At 41.5% G+C, this 15708-nt stretch overlaps 1 protein-coding gene across 1 annotated transcript; it reads right to left on the reverse strand.

Moving 5' to 3' along the window:
• Window positions 1-813: 813 nt before the first annotated feature.
• Window positions 814-10402, reverse strand: LOC107112319 (vomeronasal type-2 receptor 26-like). Its single transcript, XM_015413445.1, has 4 exons — window positions 10118-10402; window positions 6839-7066; window positions 5028-5154; window positions 814-1715 (listed from the first exon to the last, which is right to left on the reverse strand). The coding sequence occupies exons 1-4, from the start codon at window positions 10400-10402 to the stop codon at window positions 814-816; spliced, it is 1542 nt and encodes a 513-aa protein (XP_015268931.1).
• Between the last annotated feature and the right edge of the window lie 5306 nt (window positions 10403-15708).

Genomic DNA, 15708 nt, shown 5'->3' on the forward strand with positions numbered 1-15708 from the left:
AACATTCTACGATTCTATCAGATGGAATAAGGAAAAGGAAAAAAAACAGGAAGAAAGGTGTGGAATGACATACTCAACTCACTTCCTCTCTTATAAGCAAATAAAATGGCCAAGGACACATTATTCTCATAGACTGAGGACTGGTGGAGGGAACTAGGAAATCGGGGATTCTATACTTTTTATACTTATCCTTTTAAGGAGCATGACCTCTCACACAAGAAAGGGAATATATGGAGAGATTTTATCAAAGCCTCTCTGACTGTTCACACAGAGCAAAAGGTGGGGCTGAAGGAGTCCTTTGCCCAGGTCTAGGTTCATTAGTGAGCAGAGCTCTTTATTTCATTTACAAAGGATTTCAGCAGTTGGGGTTGAAGCTTCCCGTGAAACTTGGCATCAGTCCAAGAGGTGATGGAATGGAGTCTAATATGGTCTCTGCAAGAAGACAAAGACGATAGGGGACTTTCATCCCTGTAGACTTGTTTATGGGTGGACTAGGAGGCCAGAACAGCTGTGGAAATAGAAACCTAGGAAGATGATGTAGTGGCTGCGGGGGGAACCATGGTGGTACCTTTTATAGCAAACATGTTTTCTTCTTCTCATCTGAGCACCCCAGTCCCTCTGTTCCAAAGTGGCTCAAACTTTACTGTGGCTTTCAGAGTTCCCTTGTTGAGCAAATACCATCCAAACAGTCGCTGCCCGAGAAGGTTTTTGTCGGATGATTAGAAACACCAAGCCCTTTTTCATTTATGTGGAGCACATTCCAAAGTATGCTTGCTTAGAAATCAATCCAGTGCAATAGAATACTTAGCTTTGTTAATTCCGTCTTCGTACTAACTGTCCTCTTTGATTCAGCTCAGGCCTCAACAGAATGATGTAGCATTTGGGGGAGAAGATACAGCCCAGTAACCCGGCACTGGAAGCCAAGATAGAGAAGACCTCCACAGCTACCATGTATTTCCCTTTGGTGCTCAGATAGGTTGGGACAAAACACAACCAAACACTGCAAAACATCAGCATGCTGAAGGTGATGAACTTGGCCTCATTAAATGTGTCTGGCAACTTCCGGGCTAGGAAAGCTACGGTCAAGCTGACGAGGGACAGAAATCCCAAGTAGCCCAAAACACTATAAAACATGATGGCAGACCCTTCTCTACATTGTGCTACCATCTGTGTATTCAGGGACTTCATGTCTAAATCTGGGTATGGAGGAGACATTCCGAGCCACAGCACACATATGCCTGCTTGAATAAGGGAGCAAAGAAGGACAATGGAGTTGGTTATTCTTTTCCCCACCCATTTCCTCATGCTGGACCCCGGTTTGGTGGCCATGAATGCGACAACCACAGTGATGGTTTTGGCCAAGACACAAGAAACAGCCACTGAGAAGATGATGCCAAAAGCAGATTGCTGGAGGAAGCAGGTCGCCTTGGTAGGTTGTCCAAGGAACAGCAAAGAAGAAATGAAGCAGAGGAAGAGAGAGACAAGGAGAGCGTAGGTGATATCCCGGTTGTTGGCTTTGACTATAGGGGTATCTCTGTGCTTAATAAAAATTGCCAGCACCCACACAGTGATTAGGGAAAAAGAAAGTGCAATTGAAGCTAAACAGATCCCTAGAGGTTCATCAGAAGACAGAAAGCTGATTGTCCTGGGAATGCACTGATCTTTGTCCTTGCTTGGGTACTGATCTTCTGGGCAATTTATACAGTCCTCCATATCTTTAAAAATAAAAAAAAGTTTAGTGCCAAAAGGTATGTTGGTCCAGTTACATCTGATGGTATACAAACCTGTCCAGTTTTCTTTCTTTCTTTCTTTCTTTCTTTCTTTCTTTCTTTCTTTCTTTCTTTCTTTCTTTCTCTCTCTCTCTCTCTCTCTCTTTCTCTCTCTCTCTCTCTTTCTCTCTCTCTCTCTCTCTCTTTCTCTCTCTCTCTTTCTCTCTTTCTGGTATTTTTTGCATTTTTCATGTGTGTGAGTGTGTCTGGAAGTCATACTGACTTCTGGTGACTGACTCCTACTGGGGCATGGAGGATCGTCAAAGAGGTGGCTGAATAAAGCCACACCCAACAGCAGGAACTCATTAGCCTATTAGGCCACACCCCTGACAGCACAGCACATTAACATATTAGGCTACACCCCCATGTTACCAGAAGTGTCGTCATCCAGCCACACCCACCTTTTGCTTCTTATTCTGTTTACCTTGTTTGTTGTCAAAACCCCGGGCTTTTTTTGTAGCACGAACTCCTTTGCATGTTAGGCCACACACCTCTAATGTAGCCAGTCCTAATGAGTTCCTGCTGTTCGGTGTGGCCTATTATGCTAATGAGGTCCTGCTGGGCGTGGTCAACTTGGGAGCCAGCCGGAACTCCGTTCCTGTGCGTTCCTGCCCAAAATTAGCCCTGTGTATATGCTACTTATTTGTTGTGCTTATGACATTGTTCATAATTTTTATTTAAACATTTTCAAATCATAAGAACATAAGAGACGCCAATGTTGGATCAGGCCAAAGGCCCATCCAGTCCAACACTCTGTGTCTCACAGTGGCCAGAAATACCAGTGCCATCAGGAGGTCTACCAGTGGGGCCAGGACATTAGAAGCCCTCCCACTGTTGACCCCCCCAAGCCCCAAGTATGTCTGCCAGAATTTTCATTTGTACATGCTACTTGTATCAAATTCTGGAAAAGCAAACAGAATCCCCCTCCCGGTAAATGAATAAACAAACACGCAGGGAGGTTGCACCCATAGGGTTATAAATGTGTGGGTTATGCAAGCCATTCTAAGATGGGCACTTGAGATACATGGATCAGCAAGGAGAAACTCTAATACGTATTGATGATCTTGTTTCTGCCTTGAGGCTCTCTTTTTGAATTTAGGATGATAGTAATCTTGTCTTCCTATCTGAAGAAGTGAGCAGTGACTCAAGAAAGTTCATACCCTGCCACATTTTTTTTTGTCTTTAATGTCCTACTGGACTCTTACTCTTTTCTGTTTCTATCCTAAAGTGAGTCTTGTTTCACAGTGGGTTGTAACCTCATCAAAAAAATTTCTTCCCCCTTCTCTTCCTCCTGCCTCATCACACCTACTCCATCTTCAGTCTTCAGTCATACCTTGTCAACCCTTAATCTTGCTCCCACAGGTGCTGTCATTTTGATATTGTTCAGGGCAGGGGTCATTTCATAGAAAAAGAAGGAGCTCATTAGCATAACTCATTAACATAACTTGTTTGCATATGATACACCCCCTAACATCAGTGGAAGTGTGTCAGAAGGCAACACCCACTGGTCAGGCTCCACTGAACTGTTTTGGATTGCTAGCTATTGGGGGGGGCATGCAGATCTGTCCTCACAGAGGAGAGCTTGTACTTGAATAAAACTTGGTCTTAAAGGTGCCACTGGACTGTTTTGGACCGGGGGGGCTCTGCAACTTACCTGGCTGCTTCTTGCTCTGACCCAGGGCTGCTGGGAGCAGGGGGTGGGGCTTGTTGCATGTGCCCGCCCCCTGGGCTCTTTACTGCTGGAGCTCCGCTCCTGTGCTCCCCTGCAGGAAATGAACCCTGGTGTTGTCGTCATAGTGGAGGCAGCCTTCCACTTCCTATTCCTTCTGTGTTAGGTGTTTCCTCTAACACTAGACCAATGTGATTCAAGGAGCTCAAAAGTACGCAGTAGAGCATGGGTGGCCAAACTGTGGCTTGGGAGCTCTTTCACACATAGCTGAAGGTGAGAGAGCCCTTGTCTCCCGGAACTTTTAAGGACAGTTGGTGTTAGTCACCAAAAGGATAACTACAAGAAGATCAAGGAACCAACTGTAAGATGAGTGGATTGTGTCATCACAGCCATCGGGAATTATGGTTTTTAGCACACTATTGAGCTGCATCGTTTAAATGATTTTAGAATTGTTTTGATTCAAATTAGTTGAGTTTTGTTGTAAATTGTGTATTGTTTTTATGTAAGCCGCCCTTAACTGGCTTCAGCTGGGAGGGCGGGGTAAAAAAAATCCAATAAATAAATAAATATTGTGCCGCTCCCATCAGGGCCGCTGGGGAAGGGAAGGCGAGGCATGTCTCCCCAACAGGTCTTCCCTTCCCCAGACAGTGTTCTCCTCCCTGGACAGGCTTGAATGGGGAGGGGGGAGCAGAGAAAGAAAGCAACTTAAACTTTAAATCCCCCTGGCCGGCTTGGAGAAAGCATTTGTCTCTTTAAATATCATTATCAATATCTGTTTTTTAACCCCTTTTGTTTTTATTTCTGGCCGTGTTTTTGATGTTAATGTTAATAAAAAAGCAAATCTGCATATTTCCCAATAAAAAAGTGTAATATTTCTTCATGTCTTGTGGGTCTCAGACATCTCCTGTTTCTTCAATGTGTTTCTTCAAAGTTAAGCAACTTTGGCCACCCCTGCAGTAGAGGAATATCTGGCAGACCCTGATGCTGGGAAAGATTGAAGGTCAAAGAAGACAGGGACGGCAAAGGATGAGATGGTTAGACAGTGTCATAGATGCAACGGACATGAAGTTGAGCAAACTTCAGAGGACTGCGGAAGACAGGATCTGGTCCATGGGGTCCATGGGGTCGCGAAGAGTCGGACTCGACTGTGCGACTGAACAACAACAACAACAGGGCAATGCACAAGCTGAAGTAAAGCTTAGGAGCCAAGCCAATGCTTCTGTTATTTTGTTTTAAATATAGGCTGGAAGAACCACGAATGTAGTTTCATGAGAAACTGGAACACTCAGATGGAGCACATGTCTGTGAAATGTCTTGCCGTCCTTCCCTACTGTCTCCTAAAGTGTGATTCGCACATGCATGGATTTCACTTGAGTTCTCCTTGCTTATGAATCTCAACCAATTGGTGGAATTGACACTTCTGAAAAGGACAGCATTTCTCAGATTATTATTTTTTTTACCGTTATGAGAAATTTGCCAAATTTCTAAATTGGATGACAGTGTCCATTGTCATTTGGACACATTCGTCAGTTACCACTTCAGAAATAAGTTCATATGCTGGAGTAACTGGGAAGCACTGCATTACCTACCTTTCTGGTTTGAAATCTTTCCCTCTGGGCAAGGAACACAATCATAGCAGCAGAATAGCTCCTTATCCCTCTTTTTCTTATGATAACCAGGATGGCAGCGATCATTGCACAGTGAAATCGGCACGACCTATCCAAAAGCAAGAAATTTCTTTAGGGCAGAACACTTTTTTAAAAAATAAATAAATAACTGACCGCGGCTATTGTAGTTTTGGGGAGTGGTATTTCTTTCCCCCTCCAAAAAAAATATTCAACTTTTTAACATATAATCATTGATTCCTCTTATTCTCTCTTTTAAAAAGATTATCCACTTGTTTTCTCTTTGATTTTTCCTTATATCTCTCTGTTATTCATGTATGCACCAGTGTTTCCTCAAAGCTGATTTAGTGTTAGCTAGTTCACAGTTTTTATCCTACGGCTCACACGTTTGTCTTAGCTAAGAAGGATGGTTCCAGAGCAAACTAATTTATGCAGTAGCCAAATTGCTCACTCACAACTTTAATGCCAGTAGCTCACAAAGTAGAACTTTGCTCACAAGACTCCACTGCTTAGAGGGAGCATTGGTATTTATTTATTTATTTGGATTAGTGTTAGCTAGTATGCACCTGTTTGTAACTTCAGCTCTTGCAGTTTTTTTGTTAAAGTGACAAATCACCAGGTGCTCTAGCAGGATGGTCGGAAGGTTTGGATGACATTGCCTAGCTCTCCTGAATGTAATTCTGGGCTCCTACAGAATCTCACGAACACAGACACATAACCACCGGAAGGTGCCTCACCACTGGTTCATCAAGTTCAGAATTTTCTACTCAGACTGGAGGTGGCTCTCCAGGATTTCTGGCAGAAGGTTATCTTATCACTTACTGCCCAGCTCTTTTAAATGGAGATTCCAGGGACTGAACTTGAGACCTTCTGCATCCAGAACAAATTTATTTTTATTTATTTATTTATTTTTCATATTTATACCCCGCCCTCCCCAGTGGGCTCAGGGCAACTTACAGGGGCAAGGAAACCTCGCCATAAAAAAAACATAGTATACACAATAGCTTAAAAACAATACAATACAGCTTAAAACATCCTAAAATTAGAACAGTGGTGCTCTTCCACTGAGCCACGGCACCTCCTGACAACCCCCCTACCTGTCCCTCCTGTCTTTGAATTTGCTAATCCTAGCAGGGCTTATTTCTAGGCTCTGACTTCACAAAATTTGATTAGCTCAGCTTAATGCCTTGTCCCTCAGAGTAGCATTTATATCCTAAGGTGTAAAATCATGGTTTCTTTGCAATGGAGTTGAAAATGGCTTATGGGGTAGGGGGAAGACATAGAAGAGAAAGAAAGTATACAACACACTCCTTTGGTCTCGTCCTGGAACCACTGGGCATCTGATTTATAGTCTCAGACTAACACACAGGGATCCTTTTTTTGTTCTTGCCTTCAGCTAGCACCAAAAGACTTGTACCTCCAGCCATGCAACTGTTGCATGAAGCTCAGGATGAGGGTTTTACCATAGGCAGCGATATTCTGGGGGGGGGGACTGATTCTTTCATAAACCAGCCAATTTTAAGTAAAGATACAAAATATAATTAACAATGTGTAGCCGTATAGAACATAAACAAAATTTGTTTAAAAATATAGGAGTAGAGATCGTCAACACTTTTATTGCTATATCCTTTTGCAAGTGAAACATGACCTTTGGTTCATAGCATAATCAGCTCATCCACAATAGTAATCCCGGTATGCGGAAAAGGAGATCCCCCAAGCTTGAATTACCCAGCGCAGTAATGGAGGAGCCTGTAAGAACATCCTAGAATACACACCTGGTTAAAGCGACTCTGCCACAGAATGCTGTTCTCATCAATGAGCAATTCTTTTCCTTCCAAATAATCGGGACCCACCTTTCCTATTTTCACTTTATTATAAGACTTGTTTGGGAATATGACCAAGTTCATGACATCAAAGCCACCTCCTATTTCTGTATTATAATTAAAAGACACTGTTTCTCCTGCCGAATTGTTAAATGAAATGCGTTGAAGATATTGGTGGAGCTAAACGGGGTGGAAAAAAAATGAAAAGATAACATCATGTTGGAGATTTCTGTTCTGAGTTATACAAACAGCTTTGTTTGCTGATAAAGTTCCAATTGGAAATCTCAATTAAGCAGAATTTTTTTCTGTTGTAGAAGGAAAAAAGGTACCACAAAAAGATCACTGGTGGTAGAGGTGAAAAACAGCAGGGCCAAAATAACAACTGCTTTGAAAAGAGAGAGCAAAGAGTGTCTCAAGGCACAGTAATCAATCAACTTCTTCCAGATCTTTGCAAAGAAGGGAAGAGCTATATAGATCGTTATCCCCTACTCTGTTCTACCCTTAAAGCAACCGCTTGAGATAGGTTTGACTGACAGCAAGTGATTAGCCCAAGTTCATACAGCAAGCTTCACGGTACCATCAGAATTTAAGCCCAGGTGTCCATAATATACTTTTAGTCCAGCATATACATTTCATGGACTCTAAACATGCAAGATCATGAATAGGGGTCCCATTGGCATGCTACATGATGCTTCCGTAGAAATGCAAAGTTGCTCAAAACATTTCTGACTTTCTATTCAAAACAAAACTTTAAAGTAATTAAACAAGAGGCTTCATTTTTTTTTTAAGGGAAAGTAATCCCAGATTAAACATAAACTGAAATGCTGGCTGTTTTTTGTTTGTTCTTATGACGTTTTCAACTTCCCTGATTTTTAAGCTTGACCAATTTATGAAATTTGGGTAAGAAATGTTTGAATTGATAATTAACAGGAAGTGACCATCCGTGTTGTTATCACCCCCCCCCCAAAAAAAAGATTAATGTGTACTAATTTCTGTCCATGAGTTTTGTGGAAAGTCTCACTGTGTACTGACATGTCCATGGTAATACAGATATTTTCAAGGTGTTACCTGCCAAGGCTGGTGGTCATGAAGGACATCTCTTTTGCCAACACCCACCATTGATTGGTGGTTGGCGTGAGATAGATACATGTCATGCAGGGTATGTGCTATGACATAGACTGCATTATAGATGCTATAGCTGTGGCCAGTCATCTGCATCTCAAAAACAGGTGAAGGAAGACTCTCCAGCTTCTCCTCTCCAGTACAGGTTCCATTAATCTGTGATGGTTCTTGGGAATGTGGAAGTGGACAGTCAAATGCTTGTTCCCAGAAATCCTTGAGAAAACTATTTCCTTGTATCAAAAAAGGGTTTATGTTTTTAATAAATTTCTGGAATCCTGGTAGCTCCTGTGAGTGAATTGAGAAGAAGATTGCACCCTGGAAGAATTCAAGACCCCAGGCCCTTTGAAGGCCCGTTAGTAGAAAATCAATCTGGGCTGTCATAATCCATACCCTTCTAAATGAAGTATTTTCCAGTAATTCGTGAGTACCTAGGTATAGAAATGTGGTCAGTGAAATAATGGTCCCAGTTTCTCCATAGAGGATAAGTATATTGGTTTTGCTAAATATTAAAGCTAGCTGAACTTCCGAAAACAAATTTATAGCGTTAAGAACGGTATTCCAGCGGCCTTGTATTACAATCTTTTCTGTGAAGGACACACAAATTCCACACTGGAAAAGCAACGGCTCCATTTCCCGTATGAAATGTTCTCCACTATCATCAGTTACGGAGAAAAGCCCAACCCACGTCCATCCAAAGTGCTGAAGTAACCGGACAATCCCTATGTACTGATGGGCTTCATTGGGAACCATGCGGTAAAAGGAAGGGGACTTAGCGTTGTCCCTGTCAACTGGGGAAAATGACCCATATGTGAGCTAAAAAGGAAACAAAGAGAAATGTTTGAAATACATTATCAGGTGCATCCACACCTGTTTAGCAATGAAGATTCTTATAACAAGCAATATGGTTTAATCTCTGAATGAGGGTTCTGAGGGGGGAATCCACTAAAAGCACTTTGTATCGCATGCCCACCACCATCCCATCTCCCACTTTGGAGCACATTTCCATTTGTCTTTACTTCTATGTCTACAAGACAAGATTTTATTTTATTTTCTTAGATAAGTGTCCTGATACTCTCACTTCCCAGACCAGTCCAGGAATGGAAGAGAGAGACTCAGAGACTGAAAGAATGAATTACACAGAACCCAGGAGAGGTAGTCTCTCTGGATTTACAGACACAGCCACCAGAACCTTTCAACTATAGTCCCTTCCAGTCCAAGAGAAGGTTCAGACTCTTAACTGGCCTCTGGACTTGTTACCATAAAGTAGCTTAACTGAGAGAGCGGTTTCAGGTGACAGGATTTAAGCTTGGAGTCAAAGGTACATCAATCAGTCACAAGGTATAAACAGAATAGTGTTTATTTATCAAAGAACTTGTAATCAAACTAGAAGAGATTATAAAATAATAACCTGGCAATGTTTTGCCTAACTACACGATAGAGCATATTTACCAACAGAAAGGTGGGTGAATAGTCCATAGTAAGAGTCCAAGATCTTGAGAAAGAGTAGCTCCATCCTTGTGGCACAGAGCCATGTGCTTCCTCACAAAGAATCCTTTGTCTGTCTCATCCCATGACAAAGACAGCATTCCAGGGTACAGGCAGGAACAGAGAGAGAGCAAGCCAAAAAAGTGAGCTCCTCTCTATGTGTTAGCCAATTTGAACCCCAATCTCATTATGATCAAATGTGGCCAGCAGCCAATCACAATGAGACAGGTACTTCCCAAATTTGGGGTTGTCATGGTAAATGGGTGGGGATGGGTTGGGTCTGGGACTCATCCTCTGCAGTAAGATGATACCCAGAGCCCCCTCCCATCCAGGAGCCTACGTGCATCTCTGCCATGCTCCAGCAGAGGCATTTGGTTTTATAGGGGGCAATTTGAGCAAATGGTCAGGCCTCGATGTTTAGTCATGCCGGCCACATGACCATGGAGAAGTCTTCAGTCAGCGCTGGCTCTTCTGCTTGGAAATGGAAATGAGCCCCGCCCCCTAGATTTGACAAGCTCTCAAGCAAGGGAAACCTTTACCTTTACCTTTACTTCTGAACCACTCCTAGTAAGAAAGGCATTTACATGTCAAACACTCTCCAATTTCTTAATGCATACAGCCTACCTGGGGAATCTTATAGAGAAGCAGAATGTCCACCATGTGAAAGGAAACATCAGAACCAAGTCCACCTATGATGGCCATTAGGTTCTTCTGGACGTCACATTCATAATTAGGAAAATATCTACGGAGTTTATAGAGAAGGTCCAGAGTGGTGTGGTAGGTCATCTTATCATCATTGTAAGTGTCATAGATGTGGAACCCAAGTGTGACATTAGGCAAGATCTTGGAATTCGTGTTGATTTCATCTACCGCAAATGCCAAGGCCAGAGGGTGCTGGTAAAACTTCATTGCCATACTTTAAAAATAAATAAATAAATGCTTTCTGAACCAAATGACTTAATAACATTTTAATAAACTCTGCTTCAAAGTTAATTATAAGGATATCATTTCAAGTTACTGAGATGTCTGAACATGATTTTCCCTTCTTCATCCCAAGCAGTTCCTGTTATGGATTAGAATACTATTTCTTTTCTAAAGAGTACTTTGAAATGCTAGAGGAATGATTCTAGGCAGGTCTACTCCAGAGTAAACTTAAGCTATTCAATGGGTTTTCCCATGAAAGTGTTTTAGGAAAAGCTTGTTTTGTGGACAGCACCATTTCTCGTATGTTTGTTTAGCATACTCCATCTATCATTTCCCAAAGTAAATTCTTGTCTCCATTTTCTTTCATTTTTCTCTTCTGATTATGGGTAGATCTGAGTCCAATAACACCTTAGCTACCAAAAAGACTTTTAGGGTATACGTTTTTGAGCTTCAGAGCTCCCTTCATCATTGACCAAGGGACGTTTGATTCTCCAGAAGTGTATACTCTGAAAGCCTTGTTGGTCCGTCGGGTCCAGCTCTTCTTCTGCAGACCGACACGGCTACCCTCTGAAAGTATCTTTTGATTACAGTACTTTACATTTATTCAAAAGTAAGTTATTTTATGTGTATCTATAAAATGTCTGTATCAAACTTTTTTCCCCAGCAGACTCAAGGCAGTTTAAAACATTTACTTGTGACCGTTTAGTGAATTTTTCTAAAGCCAACCAATATTTTCACTTTGATTCTCATTTATGTTAACTAAGCCAAACACTTCCTTCACCCACTTCATGCCTTTCAAGCATGGATTTCAGTCCTTGAAAGCAGATGCCAGCCAATGTTCCCTCTAAGCTGTGGAGTCTTGTGAGCAAAAAATCTCCTTTGTCAGCTACTGGCATTAAAGTGGCGAGCCAGTGATTTGGCTACTGCATCAATTAGTTTGCTCTGGAGCCTTCCTTCCTGAGCTAAGACAAAAACTGTGTGAGACGCAGGCTAAAAAACTGTAAGCTAGCTCACACCAACTCAGCTTAGAGGGAACACTGGATGCCACCATAGATGTGAGATCTTAAAGAGCCACCTACTTGTTGGGCTTGCTACACAGAGAAGGCAGTGACATATACCACATAGGGTGAATGATTCCCCCCCATTGCTTCTTGCTTACCTTAAATGTCCTTTTCTGGGGTCACCATAACTAAGCTGTGTCTTGGAGGTATTTTAAACGCTCAACATGTTGTTATCCTGATGCATTCCTGATTTCAGATTTTAAAAATGTGACTGTTACCACCATAAGAAAACAATGTATATGACATGTAGAGAGAGAAAACATTGGCACCCCATGTGGAATATATTGCTGTCTTCTCAATGAAGCAAAATCAAAAAGTAGGTAATGCTTTAAGATCTCATACCTTTAATGGCATCTGCATTCAGAAATCAGAATCCCTTTGACAGAGCCATGAAGTGGTGAAATAATTGTTTCGTATAATTCTTGAATGAGGAAGAAAGTATTGGCTGTCTTTGGGAAACTAAACAGTCAAGTAGTAATGTAGCACTTGATGTTACTCAGAAACAAGTGTGGGCATGCCGATATCATAGCTTTATTTTCAGTTCAAGGATCATTGCCTGAGAGATTCAACCAGAATACTACACAACACATTGATTCTATGGAGAGTGTTTGAGTAATCTAACATGTCACTATGGGAGACAAAATCATGTATGTGCTGCAAATCGATTGGTTCGATTCAGAAAGGAACTGAAAAAGGCAGTGTGCTGGACTGGATCTATTGTCCAGGTTCTTTCAGAAGTCTGAGAACAAATATAATGGCTTAGAATCACAATAAACATGAGAAAAATATAATTTAATTACTCTGCGTCTTCAAGGATCTCGTGAGAAGCATATTTCCAAAACTTTAGTTCATGTACGTGGTAAATGAACTGAGAAACAATACCACCGATGAGGATGTCTCCTGGCTGGTACCATTCATGAGGAATAGGGATCTCCTTTCGGGTGCACTGCATCCTATCAACTTTGCACACAGTGCAAGGCTGAAGCACCAGCAAAACTAGTAGCTTCACCATCTGCACAGAAACTCTTGTTTCTAAATCCTACCTCTTCTCTCTCTATCTTAATCAAGCTCTCTTAGACATTGGCTGAGTCTGATCATGTATGTCTAAAGGCAAATATATGGCTTTGTCTTATGAGTGCAGAGATTCAGAATGGCCGTGGTAGTGCCAACACTCTGGTTTCAAGTCCTCCTTTTAGCCAAGCAAAAGGTCAGAGATCCATGTGACAGAGTCTGTCTTCCAGAATTCAATTGCATGTGAGTATTGAGGTAATTGTTATTAAAACTGCTGCCTTAATATGTTTGCACTTTCTGAGACGCCACTGCAACCTTGACCAGATTGATAAATTACAATAATCTGGATAATTCCAATGGGAAATAAGTATGTCTACAGAGTTTGGGTTCTAAGTGGCAATGTTAGTAGTAAACATGTATTTCCCCCCACATCTGAGCACACAAGTCCCATCTGCTCCCAAATGGCTCAAACTTGATTCTGGCTTTCAGACTTCCCTGGTGAGCAAATACCATCCAGACAGTTACTGCCTATGAAGAAGCCCTTTGTTGGATGATCAGAAGCACTAGACCCTATTTCATTATTGTGGGGTGCTTTCTTAAGCATGCTTGCTTAGAAGTAAGTCCAGAACAATTCAATGGAATTCGGAGTGGAATCCTAAGCTGGTCCTGTTTAATGGGGTTTACTTGCCAAATTGCTTTTGACAATTAATAAAGATGGGGAATTATGATTATTAATGTGCAATTGGCATATAAGGGAGCAAAGCCTATGTATACAGAAGTCCCGCCTTTTCCAGTGAACCAAAAATAAACACTGAAGCCAAGTCTCAAAGAAACGGTTTCTTTACTGGGATGTTTTCAAGCATACAATAAAACACAATCACACACAATTATCCAGTCCTAAGAAATATAGATAGAAAAGGATGGCGACATTCACATTAGCTGGAGAATCGTTGAGGGGTGATACGTACCTGTCCTCGGCGAGATGAAGTGATCCACAGAAAAATAAGGGAGAGTATGAGGGAAAAATGGGATCGTATCTTGAGCCACCAGAATACGTGGAAAGACTCTTTGGCAGCTACTCCAGAGTCAGCAAAATAGGGCAAGGTTAGGTAAGGAGGCAGAGAGAGAGAGAGAGAGAGAGCATGGCTGGTCCTGCTCTTTTATACACTAATGGGTCTTGGGGGTGCCTTAGCTGGCCACTTTCTCGTCACGTCCCCTTGGTCAGTCCCAGGAAGTGGCTTACCAACAATCAATAACATGAGGGTGGTGGGGCTTAATGGCTGGGCAATATTGGTTTCTATTTCCTCTTAACAGTGGCACCTTTGAGAACAATAGCTGAGGCGGCCAGAGTCATTGTCATCGATGGACCACTGATGGCTCCAGGTGATGGGTTTAGCTGGTACATGTCAGCCCTCTAATCCTCTCATGGCTGTGGACCCTTTGTCATGCTAGATTGCCTATGTGCAATGTTAGGTGAAGGCGGGGAGGAGGGAAGGTACCTGCATGCCAGAGAAGATGCTAGCTCATGTAGTCTCTTGTTCAAGATCTCTGGTCTCATGGCTGGCATGGTGTCCATTTAAACAGCAAATGGTTACTGGCTTTGTTGTGCTTCATGGGGCTAGGGAGCTTGGTTCTCTTCCTGCTGCACTGCAGGTAAGACATGACAGGTAACTCCAGGAACCATTGGCACATCATCTCAGGAGAAGATTTCCCTCTGCTGTGTGCATGTCTGCAGTTGGCATCAGCTTAGGTCACCACGCAGTCCATTCCCTTTTGCACATTTACTGCACAGTCCAGTTTTTGTTTTATGATTTGCTTTTTATTTTAACCAACTGTCTTACACTTAACCTTTTCTTCTTTTTTTTTTAATATAATTTTTATTGAATTTTTTAACATAAGAAAACACACAAAACACATACAGAAATACCCCTCCACCCACCAACCTCATCCAAAAAAACTTGATATTCCCCTACCACCATAATACTTAAATTCTAACTACATGTCATACTTCTGACTACCGATGAATTCATTCTCCTAATCTGTATTTATTATCCAACCATCTGTTTCATCACATGCAATTTATTTTTTATTCCTGTTGGGATTTCAATATCTATATTTCATCTCTAGTTATATTTTAACTCAATCAATAATTTTACTCAATCAATCACAAGCACTAGGATCTCCAAATGTTATCTACTAGAGCCAAATATTGATTTGCTTTTATACCAAACTTATAACTTTGTCTCCAAAAGTACGATTATAGACACAGAAAAGAAAATTATATTATTATTATTATTCAGCCTCACAATAAAAATTAATTGGCTCCCCTGATCTATGATGGGGCCGGTATGAACTTATAGACTGTCAGAGACATCCCCTATGGCAATAAGCTGTTCCTTTCCTACATTAAATCTACTCTTAAAGCCCCGGTCACTCACTCAACTAAAAATTTCTAAACATATTTCACTATAGAGAACATCTTTCTACCGTTTCCCATATCCATATTTCTTAAACTTATACTGCAAAACATCAAACTTATCAGTTTAAACAATATAGCATAGCTTCACAGGAAGACATCCTTGAACAGTCTTTCTGTCCTTATTTTCCCATAAGGGATCACCCTCTACTAAGAACCTTCGTCTTGTCTCTTCTTTTCTATTTTGATTTTCTTTGTTTTCCATTATATGTCTTTGATCTTTGTACTCATTGTCTTTTCCCTGTGTCCTTATGCTCCCATTCAGGGGTTTAAAGTTAAGGTCCTTCGGTTTCTTTGAGCCCTTTTTTGCTTTTTTCCTTCTCTTTCTCCACTTCCTGTCTTTCTTACTCAGCGTGTTTGACACATCTACGTTTCTGTCCATTCTTATTTTTCCGCTTTCTCTGTCTCCCATCCTGTTCGTGGCATCCATCTCCTGTGTATCTTTCTCTTTAAGACCGCATTGGGTGCCTTGATGCTTCGGCTCCTGCTTGGCTTGATACAGTTCATTCAGCTCCTGTGTCACTTTAATTTGTACTATCACACTCTCTTCCTTGTCAGGCAAGCATTGTTGGTTCTTAAAAATATTGTCCCAAACTTGGTTTAGCGCTTTACTTAGGTCATTTTGTAATATCTTTTTAAAGTTGTCCGATCTGAGCTCGTCAAGTATCTTGTCTTTTATTTCGTTGCAAACGGTAGAAGTCTCCATTTTATCCACGCTTCACTACCCTTCTCTCCAGCTTTTT

This window comes from Gekko japonicus, unplaced genomic scaffold (assembly GCF_001447785.1).
Source record: "Gekko japonicus isolate JY-2015 unplaced genomic scaffold, Gekko_japonicus_V1.1 scaffold146, whole genome shotgun sequence".
Lineage (NCBI taxonomy): Eukaryota > Metazoa > Chordata > Lepidosauria > Squamata > Gekkonidae > Gekko > Gekko japonicus.